The sequence below is a fragment of the Calidris pugnax genome, unplaced genomic scaffold (genome assembly GCF_001431845.1).
Source record: "Calidris pugnax isolate Ruff unplaced genomic scaffold, ASM143184v1 scaffold188, whole genome shotgun sequence".
NCBI lineage: Eukaryota > Metazoa > Chordata > Aves > Charadriiformes > Scolopacidae > Calidris > Calidris pugnax.
In genome coordinates, this window is record NW_015091257.1 from 2,659,440 (window position 1) to 2,684,187 (window position 24,748).

Consider the following 24,748-nt stretch of genomic DNA (forward strand, 5'->3'; position numbering starts at 1 on the left):
AATATTCTCTCACATCTCCATGGCAGAGGAAAACACCACCTGCTACTGAGCAGGAAATAAAAAAGGAGGACATATGAATAGAGGGATAGTAAGGCACAATAGGAAAGAGTAGAGAGCAAAATGAACATGGATGAATGTGCTGCAGTTTCTTAAATTGAGTTTCAGTGTATTTTTTTTTTTTTCAGTGTACATACTTTCTGCATTAATATGTTTCTGTCTTGGTTATTGCTTATTTTTCTCTTTTGCATTTTCATTTGACAAATTTTTGCACAATGTCAGTGTACACAGGATGAGAAACTATGGGATTCAGCTCCAGGTTCAGGCACATGCAGATGGAACTGTATGTGAAAGGGGGTTTTTTGTCTATGTTCCCCCAGTAGACAGTGGAAAATCTAGTCAACCCAGCAAGCAGTGTGTCAAGTAGATGTGTCTACACATGTTAGATTCCATCAAGTCTATTGTGAGAGGCTCAAATCAGTTGCCTAAAGGAAGACATGCAGTGCCATTGGAGATGTGAAGGCTATCCCACTCAGCTTCCAGCTGCCACTTCAGGATGGCATGGGTCGTATCTATAAGACCCATGAAGAATGTCCTGGACACAGGACTAGATAAATATGTGTGTTTAGGTAAGAGAGTAAAAACTTACCTCCCAACTGGGAGCTCCAATGGGAGCTTAGAACAATTAGCTGACATCACACATTTTAATTGAAGCTGAATCCCATCTTCAGATAAACTATTTTACTAAGAATCAAAATACTTTTCTTACATCAAGATTAGTCAGAATAAAACTTGCATTAAAATAATGCATTCATTCACTTTTCTGTTCTACCCTTTCCTGGAATAAAAGTAACCCAGCAAATTTAGTGTTTGATTGGTCAATATTATTCGAACATTGCCATACAAGGTTTTGAAGACGAAATTATTTCAAAATTGATGTGGGTTTGATCTACTTTTTTTCAATTGAAATGTTAATTAAAAATCTGAAATACTAACTTTAAATTAAATATACTATATTAATGTAGAATTATTCTCAGTTACTACGCCTTTCATAGACATAACCACATTCATGCATAAATTCCACTAAAATTGTCAAGATAAATGAATAGTTTTACCCTTTAGCTCTCATGAATCAGGAAATAGTAAAAGTAATGTGTCATGTATCAGTATTTATTTTGCATATGCTCTATGGTGCAGCCTTTATCTAAGAGCTGCTAAAAATTAACTATATATATGGTTTACCTAAGGTACAATTTGCATTGTTTAGCTTTAAGCCACAACAGTACAGGGTTGTTTTTAGTCAGCTGAAAGAAAGGGACTTCCAGATTTCCCATCTCAGTATATCCCTTTAATATGTCAGGTCAAGTCTTCCCATTTCCACTCCACTGACTATAGAAGGAATATAAATGAATAGGCTGAGTTAAATGGATGAATTCAGGTGTGATGAGTCACATTTCAAGTCAAGTATCCTATTTCCAACAGTTGTCCTGTTGTTTACCAGGAAAATGCAGAAAATTCTGGAGTAGCACACAACCATAGGGAAAGTCTGTAACTTCTGTAAGGTGAAGGTTCCCCAAAAAGGTGACCTGAAAAGTCATTAAACTGACTAAACTTCTTTTAAAATAATATCATGTCATTCATAGTCATGAGTTTAGGTATGCAGTTTTTTGTGCTGTGTCTTACTACTCAATATACAGCAGACAGAACAGCCTGCAGACACTGCTCCTGCTGGTAAATCATTTGATTTTCAATTACACTCCAAAGCTGCCATGGTCCCGGGGGCACCACAGACCACACTGTCCCTGCACATCCTCCCCAGAGCTCCCCATGGGCTCATGGCCCAGGACACCCTTCCACCTCACCTCGATGCCTCCTCCATCCAGCTGTTCTTAATATCAGAAAATGATCTCATACATGAGAAAGCAGTGTGTTTTACCATAAGGGGTGGGGGTGAGGGGGGGGGTGGGGGTGGTGCGTGTGTTAATAGTCACCTGCATTAAAAAAGAAATTTAATCATTTTCTATACTACAATTGTTCAGAAACTAGCTGCTTTTCTGAAAACTATTTTTGAACTTTCTACATAATCAGAAAACTTAAGAAGCATTTCCAAACCTGTAATTCTACTCCATCTACAACAGTTATTAAGACAAGCATTGGCTTATCACGCTTTTCTTAATTATTTCAGTAATAGTTGTTGATTGTATTTATTAATAGAGTCATCTTCACTGTCTCAAAACTTATGGAAAAGCTGACCACTCATTTTGCATTTCATTCTATTTCTTTCTATATGAATAGTCACAGAAATTAATATTTTTATGGCAGTTTATTCTGTGCATATAAAAATGTCAATTATTTTTATCCTCTAAACTAAGAGAAGGCACATTGCCTGTCACTGAACTTTTGAGTTTGACATGAATTAAAGTTCTCCCATTAAAAGGGAGTTATTAGAGCAACATGAAGACTTACACAATCAATCTGTCAAGAAGATATTCCTGTAAAACCTTTAAAAAGAAAACCTTTCTTGTCAAACAGGCACAATTTGTAGGTGGCAGGGTTTAACTTCAAAAATAAAGCCCAGAGATGCCAGAGACCTTACTTTGCTCCCATGTCAGTGACAGATAATAACAATTTTTTTTTTAAATATTACACTTAAGTCATAAAATGTGACAGACTATATACTACACAGGAATACTGCCCTGTTTCCTGTCATATTAGCAACTAGGTGAAATAATCCTTATGGTGATCAGTCTAAAAATGAGATGCAATCTAAGATGCCTTTATTCTCATACAGTTTATTTAACTGCATAATATAGAAATACTATATTATCTAAATATACTAATGACTATCTGTTGGTTGCAATAGTCAATGGAAAGAGTGCAGAGAAATACCACTATCAACAACAATCCAAAGACTTCTGAATTTAAATAAAAGAGACCATTGATTACAGTTAGTTCTTACTGAAGTGGCAAAAGCAGAGGACTCAATAAGCCATAAACATTTATTTGGCTGTTCTCCCAGTCACTTCAAATAGGCTTTACTATAAACAGCCTTCATCGATATGTTATACTTAAGAAATGCAACAGAATTTTTTCAATTTTTCTGGTCTTTGGCTTTTGCTGTTCTGTAATGGCCTCCATTTTGTTCTCTTTCTCCCTGGTTTGATTACAAATAGCTATATTGCTCACTTTCTTTCTTGTAACATTTCATTTATCACTATCACTAGAGTCAGGCCTCCTGCTCTTGCTGAGAAGAGTGCACTTTTCAAACTTAGAATCATAGAATCATAGAATTGTCTAGGTTGGAAGGGAACTTCAAGATCATCTAGTCCAACCATCAACTTAACTCTGATAAAAAAACATCACTAAATCATGTCACTAAGCACTATGTCAAGCCATCTCTTAAATACCTCCAGGGACAGTGCCTCAATCTTCCCCAGGCAGCCCATTCCAATGCTTAATAACCCTTTCAGCATAAAAATTTTTCCTAATATCCAATCTGAAACTCCCCTGGCACAACTTGAGACAACTTCCTCTTGTTCTATTGCATGTGACTTGGAAGAAGAGACCTACCCCAGCCTCTCTACAACCTCCTTTCAGGTAGTTGTAGAGAGTGATAAGCTCTCTGCTCCTCAGCCTCCTTTTCTCTGGGCTGAACAACCACAGCTCCCTCAGCTGCTCCTCATAAGACTTGTTCTCCAGACTCTTTACCAGTGTCATTGCTCTTCTCTGGACCTGCTCAAGCACCTCAATGTCTTTTTTGTGGTAAGGGGCCCAAAACTGGACACAGTCCTCAAGGTGAGGCCTCACCAGTGCCGAGTACAGGGGGACGATCACCTCCCGAGTCCTGCTCACCACGCTGTTCCTGATACAGGCCAAGATGCTGTTGGCCTTCTTAGCCACCTGGGCACACTGCTGGCTCATGTTCAGCAGACAGTCAACCAACACCCTCAGGCCCTTTTCTGCCAGGAAGCTTTCCAGCCATTCTTCCCCAATGTAATGAAGACTTGAAAAGCTCCTCATTAGATTGGGAGAAGTAAAAATGTAGTTCAGCCTACTTCAAATAAATCTCCTTCAGGACACACAAAATCTCAGTCACAGTGAAATAAATCAGTAAACAAGGATCCCATGAACAGTGGGGACAGCATCTGAGCAGCAATCAAATTCACTTTTTTAAACAGTCCAGCCAGCATCTGAGTAAAACAAACACTCTCAGTTATTTCACAAACTAAATAACAGTGTTTCAGTACAGCTTCTGAATTTGCTTTCCAAGAGGCAAGAATTTAGGCAAAAGCCAGCAATTTAGAATCTCACTAGAAGATACTCTGTAGGAATAAAACAAAAAATAAAATCAAAAGAAGCATATGTAGTAGCAATAAGAGCAAGTAACAAGCCACAAACAGGCGAATTGCTTAGTTGTCTGTGAACTTACATTTTAAAGTACAGGGTAGTATTAACTATAAGGCCTCAACAAAGTTGAGTTCCCTCCCAGAAAGCCAAAGGGAGAGGAAAGGGTTTTGTATCTCACTGAAGCACTTACTTATTTACTGTTGCATCGAGCACAGGAGATGGATGACTCCAAAAATAACAAATACCATGGAAGGAAAAAAACTTACACCCTAATTAAGGGCATAACAAAATTACCTCCTGCCTAAAGAGAGAATAGGAGTTTTCAGTGGAAAATAAAGCCAGTCTGGACTGGCTGAACCCTGATGATCACAGGGAGAGCAGACACAATAACTGATGTGATTTCAGATGTAATCTGGACATTTCAGAAAACTATGCTTGTAACAGCATGGACTTGCCCCTTTTTTTTTAAGGTTTCTGTTCCATTTCTTATCATATTTTACCACTGTAGTTTAAAATACACCAAAGGCTTCCTGCATTTGTGGCAAACATCTCCTCTTTATAAATATTTTCTAAACCAAATTAACGAAGATTAAGTTTTGCCTTACTATATTTTTGCCCCCTTGTATAACATACAGCTCTTTTACCACCACACAGCACACAGGCTAATTTGGTATCACTCCTATCAAAAGCAGACCCGTTCCTTTTCCATGCACTGCACGAACTGAGATTGGGAACAAGAAGAAACTCAACCCAGTTATTAGCTCCAAGACATGGTGGGTGAAAACAGCAAAGACTATTTCAGTCCTACTTCTCTTCTTGCCAGAAATATTCCTCTAATCTTAGCTACCAAAACAAGGCAATATGAGATGTGCATGATCGTCAGTGAGTGGATTCACTCAAAAGAGACTGTAGACACTTATTCTCTCTTCTCCCATGGACCTACGATGGCTTGTAAGGCGCTAGCAAGCCTTTCATTTAATGATCTGCAAACACGAGTGCTTAACCACAACGACAGCAGAGACATGGACGCACTAACTCTTGACACATTGCCTGCATTCTCATTAGCACTACTGACATTGATGAATTATCTAGGAAAATAATGCACTGACCTCTTATAACTACATAAATTCTCTCTGATTTTATAGGCTCCAGGCTTTTTTTAAATCACAATCATGACAAGCATAACAACATAATGGTAAATATGACCTTCATTTTGGGCCTTTTAGTATTTAACAAAAGCATATTTTCCTCAATGCAAAACAGAAAGGTTCCAAATTAAGTCCTGCCTTGATGCTGTAGAAGTTTAATCAACTAAAGAGCCTTCCTGTTTTCACTCCAGATACCCCTGGAACTGGATACACCTATTTTAATTATATTACAACTAACCATGAAATTCTGTACATTCAGGTACAGTACCACTCAAACTAGTTTTAGGGGATCTGGTGGAAATCAAACTCAGTGAAATGAAAAATGAAGTCATTTACTTGCCTTTTAAAAGCTTGCTAGAAAGGTGAATATTCTCAGCTGATTTCAGCCCATATTAGTAGTGGTGAAATATGAATCCTCATGGCCAGACATGTCAGCAAAGAAAGAGTTTTTATTTAAACTTCATCACCTACCAGTGAAAAATTATTCTCTGCAGATTTTTCTAGTAATTCATTTAAGGTTTTATTTGACTATTATTTAAAGAGACACCGAGGAAGTGCTACGCTGGTATTTGGAGCAGACATTCTGATTTTCAAATTCACTTTTCGGCACCAATCATAATCTGCTATCAAAATCCTGGGCTTTGGAGATACTTCAAGAATCTTTTCATAAAAACATGATTCTATGATTCTGTTCATTTTAAAAAAAAAAAAAGGTGTTAAAGTTTCATGAAACACTTCCCAAAATCTATCTATCTCACCCACCTAAATAGGGAAAGACGACTTCTTCTCTTCAGCTTCCCTTACAGCTTATTAGACAAATAAATGCAAAGCCATTATATAGTTTAAACAAAACTCTATAAATAAATAATATCTTTCTTGCTGCAATATTCACTTATGTAACAACCATCATAGCCCTGTAACTTGAACGAGGAATTCAGAAAACTTGTATAGCCTTGTCACATGCAAAAAGTCGGCTATGGAAGAAGCAGCATTAAACTAGAGCCTAAAGGAAGACAAGATTTTAAATCTTTCACAAATGCCAAACCAAGGCAAGAATGAACTTCTTCACTGATATTGTTTAAATCCCCATTTTACAAGGCATCATTTTTTACTCAGGACTGGTCTAAAAAAAAAAAAAAGACAATAAATGTGACTTCTAACTGTGGGTTAGCTACAGGAATCATTCCATCCTGATGCACATCTGATTGAGTTCATGTGTTTCTACATTCATCTGTATGTCAAAACTCATTTAAAAATTCAACACAGTGGCAGTAGAGAAGATGGCCAAGACACATACAGGTGAAGACTAAGAAGGTAGGTGTTAATAGCAGAATAAGAAGCCATGCTCCAGAACATGAGCAGTATGAGTCTCTAAATGGGCTATGTTTTAACCATGTGCCAGCTCCAACCTGAAATGAGACCTGGGTGCACAATGGATTCTCTCATTCTTCCTTCTCTCTCTCTACCTTTTCTTCTCTTACTCCCCCTTCCACCCACTTCTATAGGAAGGAAGTGTAAATACGAATGCTAGATTGGAAATGCAGCACATTCCAACCCATTTCTCAAACTGGAAGACACAGGAATGAGGACCTAGGGGTGAAGGACCATGAAACCACACATCTTAACCAAGCACCTTTAAGTCACTTGAAGTACACTCAAGTTTTTCTCCAGAACTCAAAAAATGACAATTTATTTTGTTATTTTTCCTAGTTATGCAACTTCCCTACATTTCAATACAGGAACTAGGCAAGTATAAAGTTTTCTGTAAACAGACACACACCGAAGTTCACGATAGGAATACATCTTTTTCTGTTTGCGTGGATCCTGGTGATGTGTTCTAGTAACAGGAGTACCACAGAGTAGTGGAGAAGAAAATAGTCATTAACTGCACCAGAACTTAAAGAGAGCTCATACATTTTTAAAAGTCAGTGATATTGGCCAGATGTTAGCTAAGCAGATGAATATATCATTAATTTATTAACCATGTGTTACCATTTCTTAAAATACTTTAACAAAATATCTGTTATAAGAAGTAAAAAGACATTTCTGTTATGTCCTTGCTTTTCCACTTTATAGAAAAAAGGACTAGTATTTTCATGTTGGAATGCCTGAAAGCTGTCCCTTCATGTTTCCAGAATGCCCCAGCAGAGCTCGCAGTTTCTTAAATCTAACATTTCCCTTCTTACTCCCTAGTTTTCCTTTACCATCTCTACTGAACATAAAGTAAAATTAGAAAATGTTTGTTGGAGTAGACAAGGGTTCATCTTGCCAGACTTTACCTGCGTAGGAGTGCCAGACTCCCTCTATACTCAATATAGCTGTAATTATGTATTTCAAATACAAAACTTGGAATGTAATGCTCTCCATGTGCACTTAGGCAAATTTTAAAATGTAGATACACTGCAGAAAATTATAGATTAATACAAGTCTTGAAAGATTACTCCTATCCCAACAGCCTTTATCGACCTAATGATATAACTAGTATAGACACATTTGAAGAGAATTTTATGTCTTTTCTACTATGAAGGAAGACACAGTCCAACATATCTTCAAAACCTTTGCATAGAATAGTTTATATAGGAGTAGAACTGTACAAACTGAACAGGATATCCACTTTCTGACACTGCCAAAAATATCTAGAAATCATTACTGTTAAAATTGTTTTCATTCCAAGTGCTGTTGGGAACTTATTAGGTATTGATTCAGTTGGTAGCTGGTATTTAGAAAAGGTGACCAAGAATGGGTTATGGTCAATGTTAGAAAAATATAGATATGTATTACATTTACCACTCTCCTCACTGCTCATTGATTGGTTTTGAAGTGTTAAATTACTTTATACTGTTTGTGACTTACAACATCCATTGCATGCAATTTCTAACAGAATAATCTATAAACATGATCATTCCTATAACCTGTACATCTAGTAGGAGCACAAGTGAGCTCATAAATTCTCTAGTAACAAACCTAATTCTTCCCCTCACAGTTAAAATCTTGATTGATGATTGTTCTTTGCTGGCTGAAAAAAAACTGTCATTCTTAACAAACCCAGCATAGAAGCTAATATGGAAAGATGAATACATGCTGAACTACCTTTCCATACACATTTAAAGGAATCAAGATAAAGATGAAAACAAGCTCATGTAGTAAACCTGTGTGTAAACCTAAAAGATCCAGCTTTATCAAGAGAAATTTTATGAAGCAAAAGTTGTGAAAAGGTACAAATTGGAATTGTATATTAACAGGTTTGCTGAGAGGGTTTTGGTCAAGTATTGCATTTGCCCTTAATTGAACAGAATAAATGTGTTATCATGTCAAATATGAACATTTAACCCATGAACAATTACTCTTATGTACTGATCAAAAGAGTAGTAGGAAATGAGATTGAGCTAACTTGTGTATCAGAACCATTAAGCCTTTACATAACAGTTCATTGAATCTTCATTAGATACTTTGAACATCCCAAAATACTATCTTCTGGAGATGCACAGTTGATCAGAAAGCCCACAGCTGAATTGTGTTCAGGTGTTAGGATAGCGTATTGCTCAACTGAAGTCTTCATCACCAAAATTCACCCCCAAAATAGAAGGGCTGGTTTTATTCTGATCAGAATAAGCCTTAAAACAGCAACAACATTTGGCATGAAAAGGTGTTAATACCAAGAAATAGGGAAAAATTATACTAAATTAGTAGGAATGAACAGGACTACAGCTGTCTAACATATAGAACATAATCAAGTAGAGACATTTATAAGGTTTTACAAAGCCCAATGTTTTTTTAAAACAGTTATTTTCACTAAGTTGCGTAAGTAGGATATACAGGGGGTAGCAAAGAATATCCAGTTGTCCTCCCACATACATGAATGACAGTTCTCACAGAAAACACTCTTTCACAGCCTTTATGGTTGAGTGCTCTCAAACAGGGATAAATGGGATATCATACTGCAAATATTTTTGCTGTGAATATCTCCCAAGACAAAACATATGATGAAAAAATATTCTTCCCAAGCTATTATCAGAAACCAATATTTTTTGACACTTCCAAATCATTGTTACTCCCAGAGAAGACAGAGAATATTAATTCAGCTCTTGAGGTGACATATAAAGGGAGAGCAATGACAGAAAAACACAAAACCTGAAAATATGTACAATGCTTTCAGGATCACACCCAGATAACCTTACCACTGTAATCTAAATTTAGTCCTTAGGCTCATACCCTGTTCCTCTGGGCAGACTGATTTCCTCATTTATCAAATAATCTCTCCCATATTCTTACCCCATTACATAGAGTTATCCAATCCATTCTTCTCTTACCTATATATCCTCCACCATGATATATTCACAGTCAGTCAAAATTTGCTTGAAATAAAATTAGAGTATTTCCCATAATACCCACTTTATTTTTGTGTGAAATAGGTTCGGCATTTATCTAAGATTCTATTTTTTTCTCACTTCATGTATCACAGGCACACAGGGGTGGTTGGTATTGAATTACAAGAGGATGAAGGAACATGACTTATTTTATGTTTGAAATAATATGTATCTTTATGAGGTTATAAATGCCTCTCTTAAAGAGAAAATTAAAATCAAGCTGGCAATTTTATTAGGAAGTGGAAACAGATAATTAAAGCCCCTACAGCTATTAGAACTTCTTATGCTATGAAGCTGGAAACAGATTTTTCATTGGTAACAAAAAGATTTCTGTGGGTCATATTCATATTCCACAGGGTGGACTAACCTAGTGGAACACTATATTGCAACAAATAAACTCAGAGATATATTAGTAAAAATTAAAAAAACTAACATGAAATAAAGCATCTATATTAGAAGAGACAACTGCAATGCTATTTCTTTTGTCTTATTCCTTGAGAAAAACGAAGCTCTCATGATTATTCTGCAGTCTTAATTGTTATAAAATTACTATGTTAACCTCTGGAAATCATTCATACAACAAGACTATGTTGTCCATATCTGTCCATTTGCCAAGAGAAATAGTACTATCCTACATTAGGGAGTTTCCTTTATGTTAAGCTCTTATTTATGATTTAATGTTTCTCTAATGACCAGACTAAAGTCATAATATGCATATTATCTGTCCCTGCCTTCTGTGTACTCATATATGCTGTCCCTGAGCAATTGCCTTCATATTATTAACACATCTGATATTTTCCGTGGGGTTAAGACTTTGTTCTTCTCTCCAGAGGCATAATACTCATTTGTTTGCTTTGGTGTTTACCCTTGACCATGTACAGCAAATGACCCACACTCTCAATCTTCTTTTCCAAACTCTACTGACTCACAATTATTTCTATTTTTACCATTTGTTTGTGTCCATCCTCCAATTTACTTACTAGATCACACAACATACCATTTCACTTTTACATTTGTCCATTGATGGTATGTTAATACACAAAGCAGGAAAAACACAAGAAGTTGGAGGGTGAAGGGGAACAGATATACTCACACTCAAGTAAAGAAATAGACTTGGATTTAACAGTGAGTAGAAATTAAACAGGAATTTGAATTAACAAATTAACAACAAAAAGACAAATAGCTCTATATTTTGTATTTAATCTTGCCTCTGTTAATAAGAGGATAGTGCCTGGAACATTGTGTTCAGCTCTACCTTGTGAATTACTAGAAGGATAATGAAAAATTAGGGTACATATAAGATTTTTTCAGGAGGAAAGATTAAAACACATAAATACAGCTTGATGAGAAAATTTCCAAGGTGGAAAAGGAGTGTAATTTGGATTGACTCCAATATGTAAGACCTTTTTAAAGCAAATTGCTCTTTCTGAGCTTGAGCTTCCTAGGACTTTCAGGGGTTTTCTTTGTCTTAACATTACTTTCTTTCCTTTGAATTTGAGATAGTCTAAATAAATCATCCAGTGTCAGTCATTCATTATCTGCCTTCAGATTTCTGGGGCTGGTTAAAAGCCGAATGGCTGAGCTTGGAAGGCACCAATGGTAAAAAAGCTGCTTCTAGCATAGTCCCCCCTTAAACATACTTGCATAATTGTGGTTTAGCATGCAGGCAGGGAGGCAGGGTATGGGAAGTGCTGTATGACCCCAGAAGTCACCCAGGACAATCACGTCATGAGTTTCCTGCACAGAGACACTTGAGAAGGACAAAAGAATCACAGCCCAGGTTGCACTGAAGACACCTTAGGAAAAGATTGGCAGCAGAGGGCCATCATGTCCTCACACATGGCATCCATGGTTTTTCCCTGGTGAATCACAGGGGTTTGCAAGATGAGAGAGTAACGATTTCTGTCTATAATGGTAGAAGTACCACAGAGGACCCTGAATAGGGATTTGAAACCTAATGGGTGATCCTGAGCAAACAGGCCAAAACCGCAGAAAAATCACTTCATGCTTTGAGACAACCTTCATAAACATAAGTAAGCAAGATCAAAATCCTCAAGGGATACGTACAACACCTCTTAATGCCAGAAGATGCCTCAGAAAATATTGAATTGGGGCACGTTCAACTGAAATAGATATTTTCCTATGAGAAAGTAAATAGGAGCTCATGATCTCCCTGCTTGATGATTCAGAAGTCAGCAAAAGTGAGCTTTTATGTTCTTTCTGCTAATTAATATCCATTGTTATCTTCCAGTGACCACTCTAGTTTCAGTCCCCACATCTTTGCTCACAATAGCTACAACCTTCCCCAGTAATTGGTTCCACTGAAAGCATACACACAGAGGTAATTTCAAGACATCTATGTATTGTCTTCAATCTTCCCAAAGAATACATTCCAGTGAACACTGTTGAAAAGACTGTCAGGCTGTCATTGTTCCTGCTTAGATACACAGCCAGTGTCATGGAATTTTTAAGAACATTTCATTACAAAATCTACATAGAAGACACACTGTTGATACTAAAAACAAGTTAAATCCCCAAATGACAAGCTGAACATATGCAAAACATGAACAGAACAATCCACGAGCCCATTATTGCTGTATTGCCATCTTTTTTGTACACGGGCTTGGCTTTCAAGAAGTCTGTTAGCTATCACTGTATACTACCTAACGTTATACTGCAGTCTCAAAGGTCCTGACAACCAAGACTTTGATTTGATAGGCATTCTATCTCTCTAAAATACATCATCAGAACACCATGAGTGAAGAAATAAACTATGAAGAAATGAACAAGAATTTTAACAAAACAGTTTGGATCATCGGGGTTTTCTTTGGGTTATCATTGACTCTGCTCCAGACACTCCAGTATGATTAATTGTATTAATTACTCGGGTTTGAAGGCTTTGAGGCAAACAATATAAAGGAAAGCCAATATAGCTGAGAAGCTAAAATAAACAACATAAAGAAAAAAAGAGAAAAAAATATTGGTGTAAATCTAACAGTATCCTTTGCCCTAAATATGTGGAAAAACAAGTAATTAGTATTTAGTTAAATCAACTACATTTTAAACTTTAACTTCATGTCTAGTCCTCCATTTGTGAGTTTCCATTTACACCTTTCAACCACAGACTCAAAAACTGTAGGCATTTGGAAAAATACTAAACTGTTGTACACATTAAATACACTAAGTACACCTTGTCCCTTAAAAACTTGCTGATGAATGACCTTCAGAGGAACTTCCATTATTAAAAAACAATTATTAATTATTAATTAAACCACAAGTTGAGCTGTTGCTAGCTGCTTCTCACACTTTCACTCACAGCTGCTAAGCAGCTGGTCAAAAGAAGTAATTGTTTTTAGATAAATAGGTTTACTCATAGAATCTTAGACTAAAGTTCTACTCAGTCTAAACTGGGACATCCCACTTTCTCCTGGTGGTGGAATGTCCATGAAAATTTGCAGATGAGAAATTACATTTAAACTGTATTTAACAACAAAGCAACAACTTAGTATCACTACAGAGCTGAAGATAAGATTGAGGGTGACCAAAGCAGGGATCTCTGAGGCTTTGTTTCTCCTGGGGTTCCACTGTGCTCCCACCACTTTTATGCATTCTAGCCACACTATGGAAAAATAAAGTGATTTGTCCTCCACTCACATTACAGGGGCCAAAACCAAATTAGGAACACAGGCATATTTTATAGGCCCTTTTTCCAAATTTTCTCCTAGGAGGATCCGTTGTTTGCCTAGAGAAAAAAAAAAAAAGTAATGGCAGATTGAAGGTGAGAAGTTTAAAATTGTACCTGAAAAACTCCATGAAAGAGAAGCCATAACCATGCTGTTCGGCAATTCCTGCACAAACAACGTTCGCGGATGCTCCAATCAATGTTCCATTACCTGCAGTTCAAAAAACAAATACCAGTTTATAGTCATGCTCTGTTTACTACCCTTCCTCTGTTTATTCTGCACTAAAGTCCTAAGATGTACTAGTTAGAAAAGAAAAATCAATTTCTGTTGCATAGGTTTGAAAAGAAACATGCAGACAGTATCTCCACGTCCTATAAATAACTTCACGCTTTGAAAGATAATCATGGTATCATCCTCTGATTCTACATAAGCCAGAAAAATAGAGAAGGAACATAACAGCAATCTAGCAGAGACTTTCATTCAAATAAATTTGTTAATTTTTGGTTTTACATACAAGAAGGTGCCATCAGATGATCTGAAAACAAAGGGTGAAATAGTTTGAGGATCGTAAGAAAAATTGATGCCATTTTTCCTTACACAAACTTCATATTAACAAATTAGTGTCTTTTTTATAAATAGGGTAACCAATTGCTAACTTTTTTTTTTTTTTTTAGCAGAAATTGAAAGCACAGTAAGTGTGACAAAGAGGGGGAATTGATCTGTTTCAAATCTCTCTGCTGATACAAAGAGATCACCACAGATACAAGCTTACCAAACCATAATGGTTCTTCAACAGATAGAAGAACACAACTTTATTCAGTGAACTTCACCAAATTACATTACATGGGTTCTCTTAAGAGGGTGCGACACCAAAGGAAAATAACATGCCATGTTATTAATGTGAATCTATCCTCTTGGAAGAACTCCATATTTCTCTTTTCTCTTGAGCCTTTCCAGCAACAAATTTATTCCTGTGTTTTCTCAAAATTTTCAACAATCTGATGATGTAGAGAGTCAGATATTCAGAGCTCAGAAAGACAAATCCATTTTCTATAGCTTTCCCATGAGTCATACCTCAGACTTAAGAAATGCTGTGTACTTGACTTCCACAAAGCAGATGTCTTCAGCAAATGTTTCTGATCTAAGGCACAACTCGGGAAGAGACAGTGACTCCTACATTCTATTCCTAACTGAAATTTTGAACAAAAAAGATAACAATCCTTACTGCTCACTGGAGACTCTTCTGATCTGACTTTGAGAGAAAAAGATCAGAAGAAAATTAATGCTCCAGTTAATTGTTTTTTCTTAGTAAATATTTTAGGTCACCCAATATGGTCTTCTGCACCTGAAAGTGCACGCAAAATGAACAGAATTCTAAAAATATTCTTAAAAAATACTAGAACACTCTTAAATTAAAATAAAATTAAGAGATAGAGTTCAGAAGTAAGGAAAAGGAGAGAAAAGATGTGATGCAGAAGGAACATTAGAGGAAGGAAGATCTTTCTTTTCTATTAAGAAGAAGGGTAGAAGAGAGAGCTTGATTGTGATAATTTTGATCCCAGTTTGGATTCAAAGCCATACAAAGTCAGTGGATACTGAAATACAGGTTATTGACTGATCATTCTAGGGACAGATGAACAATTTTGAGAAACAACTAAACCCCCAAAAAAGTTGTTCAGGAATATTTTTTTTAAATTGATTTCATGAAAGCCAAAGCTTTCCAACAAACAGCCCTTGTGGGTCCAAGATTTTTTCAATTGAATCCAAAGAGAAAATGTGTTTCCTCTTTACTCCAGGATGGTCGATTCTTATCAACACAAAATGGACAGCAGACTGAGATTTTCATCCTGGAGTAGAGATCTGATATGATCATGGTTATCTGTTGTCACAGGTGAGTGGCATAAACAACACCTATTAAGAACAGGAGACTGGGTTTGTTTTCTCATCAGCAGCCTCAATCAGCTCTTGAGCTAATCCCACTATGAAACAAGAAAGAAGATTAAATCTTGCAGACAATGTGAGATGAGAAGAGCATTCCCCTCTACTCCCTGCAATCCCAAATAGACATTTTATTTCATATATTTAATTGTCCCTTTATTTTTTTTAATTCCTGTTTTTTCTGCTCTCCTGGGAGCTATGCTGGGTGAGCTGCTTCCTACTTGCTCTGTTTTTAAGGCTTTGACATTGCAAAGGAGCTGGATGTAGAGGTCCTCTCTGTCTAGCTCTGAGGAGCTCTGCTGATGTTAGTAGAACTGCATATCAATAGAATGGATCATAAAAGCATTGTGGAACATTCTTATGAGACATCAAGGGCTTTTTCTGACCTAGGCTTCTTATCATATACAGTGAATCACACACTTGCACACACATGTTTCAGGTGTGGAGAGAAAAGATGAGTAACCTTACTAGAGGTTGCCTTGCCCTCCCTTTGCCTCAAGCATATTTTAGTTATTTTAATGCATGTTTAAAGATATGAAATTGAACTTGGAACAGCATTCCTAGTAGGCTCTGACATGAGAAAGCCAAAACACAAAGCATGTGGCTTAATGCAAAAACAGAACAAATGAATACAGCTGATGTTATTAGGGGAGTCAGGCAGGAACACTTAAGGAATTTTCAATTCCAAAACTAATCAGTAGTCTACAGCCTACAAACATTTCATAAGAGGTTTTTGCTCGACGTGTAGCACAATCAGACATCACCATCAGAATAATATTGCTGTAGACAAGGAATATAGCTCTGGCTTCAGATTAAAGAAACAGGACTGAAACTGCATTTGTCCCATGGCTGTGACTAGATACAGTCGAGGTCTCCAAACAGCACGCACTCTCCTATACTATACATGGGCTATAGTAATGCCTTCACATAATGAAGTATTATGGAAAGAGTTTCTGCTTCAGCAGTGAATTGATTTCCCCAAGTAGGTTTCACTTGAGGAGAAATTGTCACCCTAAATGTTATCTGAAAGGAGCAGCATTTCTTTTTCCATTTGTTTGGAGCGTGTGTGCAGTTTAATTAGGTGTTGGCTCAGCAGGCTTCAAAGAACTACACTGAAATTAACAACAGAGGCAAACTTTTGTTTCTCCTCCCAGGAACATCTGTCTCCACGGCAGACATTTAACTCAGTAGTGAAACAGCAACATTGTGACCTCTGAATCACAGAAAACCCAAGACTAAATTAATGTACATGGAAACCTACACACGTTAAATTCATTCCAATTAATACAAATGTAGGATAAGCATTTTCTAGGACTTCAGCCAATTTTGACTTCATCTTCACATCATCTTCAATCTTAAGAATAATTAAGCTTAAAACGTATAGCAAAGACTCTTACCTGCTTGTATGTATGTTCCAAATGTAATAACACACATGAGCTATATCAAAAAATAACATTGTAATAACCAATTTATTTTGATGACTCCTATTGCAACTTTTTTTTGATTATTCCTACTGTAACTCATTCTTTATCACAAGGGAGATGGTTATTAAGAAACTGGGTTCATTATAATGAATTAAATATTATATTTCTAATATCGATAGTAATAATATGTATAAGGTAAACCATACATTTCATCTTGCATACCTATTCTGCCTTCTATTTTTGGTAGACTGCATGTGCAAGTGTCAGTACTACAAATAATAATTCACAAGCATGAAATCAAGAAAGACCTTTTCTTAAAAAAAAAAAAAGTTCTCATTTTGAAGTGTGATCCTAGAAAGGTACAGACATGTCACTTAAAAAGCTGCTGCTGCCTAGGCTACAGAGAAGAAAACGACAGAGGAATGAATCCTCACAGACCATACTCGTTTTAACCTGGACCTGCCCTAGCTTTGCACAGTCAGTGCAGAAGCACAGTAGAAGGTCTGCTACTGTTTCTGTCCAGAAAAGGTGGAGTATCTTTCTAATATTTCTCAAGGCAAATTACTTTGAATACCTTTAGGGAATGTGAATCAACTCCAAGAACAAGAAAGTATTCAACAGATTTAATTCAGAATAAATCTACAAGAAAGATCCAAAACCAAAACCCACACATTAAAACATGCCCTCCATGTTTTAGCATCTCCAGTTAGCTTAAAGGTACAAGGAGGAAGATGTTGACAAGGTTTGGTAAGCCTGAGCTGATACCTGTAGTATCCACCAGCCCTGCTTCTTCCAGCCTTCTGCTTCCATTTGTAGCTACTTTTTCTTAACCCAGGGTTCAGTGATCATCCTCTGCTACATCACTCCTTCAGACACTGACAAATTCATACCCAGAACCTGCACACCACACATAATGCACATCCTTCTGGCCCAGACAGCCTCTCCCACGTTACACAGAGTTTGCCCAGGTGACTCTAATCTGCAATGCGCTGAAAATCAATGTTGGGAGAACTGATAAAGCTGACTAAAGAAAGTGGTTGGGAAATCGGGATGAAATCTTAACAAGAAAAAGAGAGAGTTTGCATCAATAACATGTTTCCTCTCACTTTAATCCTCATTCTCAGCTGTTGATTTTTAGTTGTCAGCAGTGCATCTATTGTATCGAAATACTGTTAGTTCTCAGGAGTCCCTTTGGTATTGCCCCCTCATGAGCAAGCCTAACTATTGGGTTTGCTGCATTAATATGTTTGCCTAAAGAATCAGCTCAAAGTACGCAGCAGGATTAGTGTTTATTACTCAAAGCACTGAGAAATCAAAGAGAAGGGATTATCACAAATAAAGCTATTTGGCCAAGCCTGAGCAGCCTTCATAAACAGTCACTTTCTCAAATATATGAAAGATAGTACCTTGTGAAACAGCAAGCTTACAAGTCTATTGCTTACAGAGAAGTCTTGCTTTGTTGTGAGCATCATAGAGCACTTCCCTTCCATGTGGTGTGACAGTGGATAACAAGCTACAACTGTGCTTAATGATAGCCCTTCTGCATTTTCTCTTCCCTGTATCTCCAGCTAGCTACTGCAGAAGCAAAAGACTACCCTGTTTTCATGTCAACACATGCCCTGAAAATGGCTTTTGCCTGGCCTTGGACAAACATCTGTTCAAGGCCCAGTTTGACACAGGCACAGCTGTTTGCACAGCTTTGTCCCAGACAAGGGTTCTCACTCTGAAAACAGTTCACTACAGAATCATGATTAAATTTAGGGTGAAGATTTTTAGCCCTGCTTCTTTGCTGTAACCAAACCATCCCATTATAGTGTCAAAGCAAAACCTACTGAAGGAAACCAGCTCCTTGCTTCCATCCATTTTCAAAAGAAAACTGTGCTGTCTCCCATGAGCTTTACATCATTAAATATAGTTAAACTGACATGTGCAGCTTCCTTTCCATAGCAAATTCCATTTCTCTATTTAAAACACAAACTAAAAATAATGTAACAAATCTGTCTGGTTACAGTTTTAATTAGTCTTAAAGGAAACAGCCTTCCTTTGGGAGGTGTCTCTTTACATGGCAGGGATTGGAACTAGATGATCTTTAAGGTCCCCTCCAACCTAAACCATTTTATGATTCTAGGATTCATAGCTTTCAGGAATTTTATGTTTTGCAGAAAACTAATCCAGATTTGCCTCATTAAACAAAGCCATTTATATTCATCTGTTAAATGTCTACAAGTCTTTAATATCTTTTAATAGTGCACAAGTCTTGAATATCTTTTAATTTTTTGTATGTGCTAAAATTAACAAGCCCTTGATAATCAAACTTTACTGTCAATAAAGAGCTACAGAATCAAGGCCAATTAAGCCATTAATAGCCCATAAAATAACAAGAAACCTCAAGTTACATCCAGTAAGGGGGAAAAGGTATGCATAAACTCATTCAACACTGTTATATGTTATAGATTGCAGTCGCATGATATCAATATTTTTCTATTGTACTGATTTGGAAACATTCTGAATGGGATGTTTCTGCACAAAGGCACACACATGGAGTTTATTGGAAAAAAAAAAAAAAAAAAGACTCTGAATCAAAATTTGAGTTAACTTAGCCAAAAAGTTCATTGAACTGCATTCAATTCAACAGTTTTAATCAGGTGAACTTTACCATTTTTTATTACCACTATCATACCACCTGCAGGACAGTTACTGTAAGTATTGCACTACTAAATGCTTCTTGCTTTCTTTCTGCTATGAAAAGAAAAAGTGAAATTTATATTTATTACTTTTCTACCAGAAATACGAAAGAAATAAGGCAGGTTGCTGAACATCCTGCACTTGTTATGCTAACAACTTAGAGAAAGCCATAAGCTTCTTTCAAATCCAGGCAACTATAAAAGAAGAGGCACAAAACCTGAGGTGATCATTATGTCATCTCTCCTTGAAGTCAACTTACCCAGTATGAGAATAAAGTGAACTGGTATAATGAGGGATAGTGTCAGCAGTGTAACCATCTGACACACCATTTCCCTAATGCCCCAAAACACATATTTAAGTAGGCATTTTAGAATATCCAGCTGCTTTAAATTCTGACTGCTTTAGATTCTGACTTTAATCAAATTGACTTTCAATTGGAACCTACCTGTTATGTTTTGGTATGGTTCAAGTGCCTTGTTTAAAACAGTTTCACAACTCCTGCTAGTACCCTGCTTTGGTTTAAGTGTGCTAACCACAACTGTGCTAGCTATTTATACATATTAATATATACATAAATATTATCTAGGGCATGATTATAACTTTCTTTAGTGTCATACAGAGTGTCTGATTCATCAATTTAAATCAATATGAATACTGCAGACTGAGATTTTTTTCCTCCTCTCTGCTGCATCATTCAAGGTGCAGAAAAAGCGGGTATTTTCTGGAAAGTGTCTGCAGAGGAAGGAAAGTAGATAGACCAGTACTGTGTTCAGCACTTAAGCATTTTGAAGCTTGCTATAGCTTCCCTGTCCTGTTCTGTCAGACAGTCCAAGTGCTACCTTCTAACTAAATATACCTCTTCTGCTGACAGCTATGCAGACCCTGTATTCTCATATTGCAGCAACTCACCAGTACAACATACTGAGTTTGAATATTCTACATTATTCTGAAAACAGATCTGGCCAAGGCTTCTAGAAAGAACCTTCTGTAATTTATGATAAACAAATGCACAAAGCAAGTAAATGAAATTGAAAAAAACTCCACATATGCTTTGTACAAGCCTCAATATCATCTCTGGTCATTATCCTGTCTCTAATGTGCAGAACTTCATAGCATGTAGTTACTTTACACAAATTGAAAACTGTTAATATAAGCACTTAAAATTCATCATTCATTATAATGCAAGCATTATAATCAAGTGATCTGGGTGTTTGGTATAAATTCTTTTTCTACATCAATGTAAATTAGAGTAGATCTCTATGTATTACACATAGCTCTCTTCCTTTCCATTTCAAAATCTAACATTTACTGTTCAAACTGTAAATCCTCATCAGTACACTTGAAACAGTGTCCTTTATCCCATATACTTCATATTTCACCCTTAATAACATATATATGTATCTATATATGCATATCTGCAAAGGTAGCTCTTTTGAAGCTTAGAAAAATGTCCTTGCTGAGAACAATTGAGTAGGTTCAATATGGGGGCTTTTTCCACATTAACTCAGTGTCTTAAAGATAAGCACGTCTCTGATATTGCCTTAATACACACAAAGGTATGTCTGTCAAATGTACACACTCAATTTTCTCTGGTTTTACATTTTACATTCACAAGTTTCTTCTGTATATCTTCTATACCACAGAGGATTATCTTCCGTAGTCTTAGATTAGAGAATCTCCTATAGCTGCAAGGACTCTGCTAATGAGCCTGGCTTTCACACCAAGGACTTTACAACACTGCTGGGCTTTAAGAACTTCATACTGAAAAGGTATGAAGATGGCTCAGAGCTTGAATGTCATGAAAGAACTAAGGAAACCAGCAGTTTTATAGATGGATTTTTATAGAAGGTTACAGATCCTGGCAAGTGGACAGTTTGGTCACTCAAACATCAAGAGAAAGAAAAGACTCTTTGTAGTTATCCAGTGGTGCTGTTCTTCATGCTACAGCAAAACTTGAAACTTCCAGTTAACACCTGAATGAGTTCTTCATTAAGAACAAGCAAGTAGTACTGCCATTTAATGGACAGCAACCACAGTTTAAGTCCATGTTACTCATTTCCATCATTGCAAACATCATAGAAACAATGCAAAGGATACTCAGAAAGCAGATTAGATATTAGTGTAAGACATACAAAATATCTGCTGTATTTTGCCTCTAGATCTATACAGTTCAGAGGCATAATACTGCTAAAGACTTCACTGAGGTCTTTAAAGAAAAACCATGAGATTTTTCCTAAATTTTCTATTTGTTTTGCCTGCCTTTCAAAGTCAAGAACAGTAACATCCTTTACCTTTTGAGAGCTCTCAAGTCACTCTCATTCCCTACAATATCACTCTTTGATTTGGATTATGAGTTTTATATCCATAGACAAAATACTTGTCTAAATCAGAGCTGTCTAACCCACAAGACATAAAACTGAGCCCCAGGATTTCTGATCACTAAAAGCCTCCTTTAGAAACAACAGGAACTTTCAGTGTCCTGATTAAAATCAAGCCAGGTAGGTATGTTCTCCTTTAAAAAAATTTCCTGCATTTCAATTACACATTGTATATAACAATTGAGTTCAAAACCAAAGCTGAATAGTGCTTCTCTTAAATAACTGTTATATTTTTATGCCATACATTCCGTTCTCGATAGACTTTTTGACTCTTTCAAATTGAAAAGTGTTATACAAATGTGATCTATGTTTAAAAGGATCTACATTTGTGGGTTTTTTATAATATTAGTTATTATGTATTCTAATACATTTTATGTTTTATTGAAGGCTATCACTTTTCCCTCATATTGCAGAGAAGGAGGGTTGGTTTAATAATATAAACAATATTTCTAGGTTTATACCTTCAGCATGTCTGAAGCTTTAAAACTAGTTTAGGATTTTATTGAACAGAGTCAGTAGGAATAATAAATCAGTGGTACTCCACTCTGCAAGGCCCCATCTGCATCAGGGACATAAGGAAGAGTGCCAAGAGACAGAATAGCTATAACATTGGGCCACTGAGAGAAAGCCCACTGTTTAGCTACACTGTGGGTTGCACCCATTTAATAGCTGCAATTAACACAATGTCCTGTGGATAGTGGATTTTATTCACACCTGAGTTTTGACCTTAGAAGGTTAGAAGTGCCAGCAACCCCCTGCTCCTACTTCCTTTCTTGAAATACTGCCTACAACCGGGATTGTGTGGCCAAAATAACACAGCTGTATGCATCCTAGAAATTGCCTTTTTCTGCAGGATTGTGACAATGGTGATTTTCAGGGGTTGTCCTCCAGGAAAATATACAGAGAAGACAAAGAGTGCAAATCTATACACTGTAGAAAATATCCCCTTTGGACCACAGCAGTAGTCATTGCAACTGGGAAATACTTTTCTATGCTAGCAGCTCAGAACTCAGAAGGTGAGGACTTTCAAATATGAAGCTCCTTTTTTCTCTTTGGTTTTTTTTCCTTCTTTTTTAAAAACATATTTTTTATAAATAATAATAAAAGATAAAAAGACAAATAAATGCCAGCTCTTTAAATGTCAAATGTATAAAATCCCTTCAAATAATTAGCTATATATTAGCTAATCTTAGCTATAGCCTCTTCAGCTCAGTAAACAATCTAGTTCTACACAATGAACAGTATTAACAGGTGGATTTCTGACTGTGCACTTATTCAAATTGAGTTGAAATTGAGCTGAATTCATATTTAATGTTATTTTAAAACTAATGATCTAATAGAAGCAGTGCAATTAAAACTTCTTTTGTTCTGAAAAAGCTGGAGCTAGCAATCTTTATTTTTCCTGAAAAAAAATTCAGGGCAACATTTCTTAGACATTATTAGAAGGTCTCCTTACAGCTCAGTCTCAAGAGCTGCCATAATTCCACCATGTACTAGAATAGGAAGCATTAATAAATAAAGCTTTTTTCAATGTCCTTTTGTGCAAAAGAAATACTGATGAAGATACATCAGAACACCACAGAAAACAAGCAAACTTACTTCCTTGTTTGTTTCTTTTAGTTCATTTTAAATTTTCTGTTTCTTTTCCTTCATGGTCAAAATATAATTGAAATGCTGGCAGATAGTACAGAAAAAAAAACCACGAGCAATACAATTTTTCCAGCTACTTGGTCAGCCTGACCACTGATGCCCAGACAGGGATAAAATACTGTGGTCGTTCAACGTTCAGAAGAATTGAAAAACCAAACGAACCCCAAGGTTTGAATTCATTTGGCCTGTCTTTGAGCACCCCTCTCAGCTACTGAAGTTGTGTGCACGAGGGGCTCGGATGCGCTCTGCAGAGAGAGTCTGGCACTTGCAGTGGATGAATAAACATCTGCCTCCTGAATATGCCGGTATCCCCATCGCTAAAGCAGGAACCTGAGGCAGCCAGACTCCTAAATTGCAGCTTAAGTTCTTAAAGATATCTGGGACAAATATAAACCTAAACTTCAAGAACCAGATCCCCTCAAAAATTGCCATGTTTATTTCTTAACCACGTAAGATTGACCTGACCTGAGCAAGAAAGCTTCTGCCAGAAAAGAACTGGCAGACTCCAAGGAAGACCCAAAGGTTTCACAATTGTGACCATCTCGCCAAGAACTGCCCATGACCATCACTGTCTTTGGCTTCATTGAGTAAGAGACAGGATTTTTCATCCTTTCTCACCTTCAGAGATGCATTTTACAGATCAAGGAGCATCTATGAGGTATTCAGTTACTCCTTATGTGTGAGCCCAATGCCATGAAAGACAGAAATTTAATAGTAGCCACTCTAGCTCTCTTCAGCAGGATGCTGCTGAAGATGACAACAAAGTGGCAGTTATACTGGCAAAGGTCTCTTAATCTTGCTTGAGACTGACTCAATCCTTCTTTCATTTCCAGGACAACAGCTAAAGCACTGAAGGAAAATGACTGTCTTTTCTTATCATCTTCCAACCTCATAGCTGCCTGTGCGCTTTGTGACAGAAGAAAAAAGTAATTGCACCCACTGGAAATTTTTCAGGACAAAATATTGCACATCATTTTCCAAGACAGGCACAAATACCAAAGGCCTCTTCACAGACACATAAGAACAGAGCAATGTTTACCCCAAATGCCAGAAATTCTATCAAATCACCAAAATTGAAGCTCTGTATTATATAGCAAACAGCTAACCCTGAAATGCATAGTTATAATGTAT

The 24,748-nt window shown here is 36.7% G+C and overlaps 1 protein-coding gene across 1 annotated transcript in view; it reads right to left on the minus strand.

Moving 5' to 3' along the window:
• OCA2 (oculocutaneous albinism II) overlaps positions 1 to 24,748 on the minus strand; it is a 198,692-nt gene that overhangs the window by 22,611 nt on the left and 151,333 nt on the right. The window contains exon 23 of the mRNA XM_014960217.1: positions 13,659 to 13,752. Within this exon, the coding sequence (XP_014815703.1) occupies positions 13,659 to 13,752 (94 nt within the window). The remainder of the gene's footprint in view (positions 1 to 13,658; positions 13,753 to 24,748) is intronic.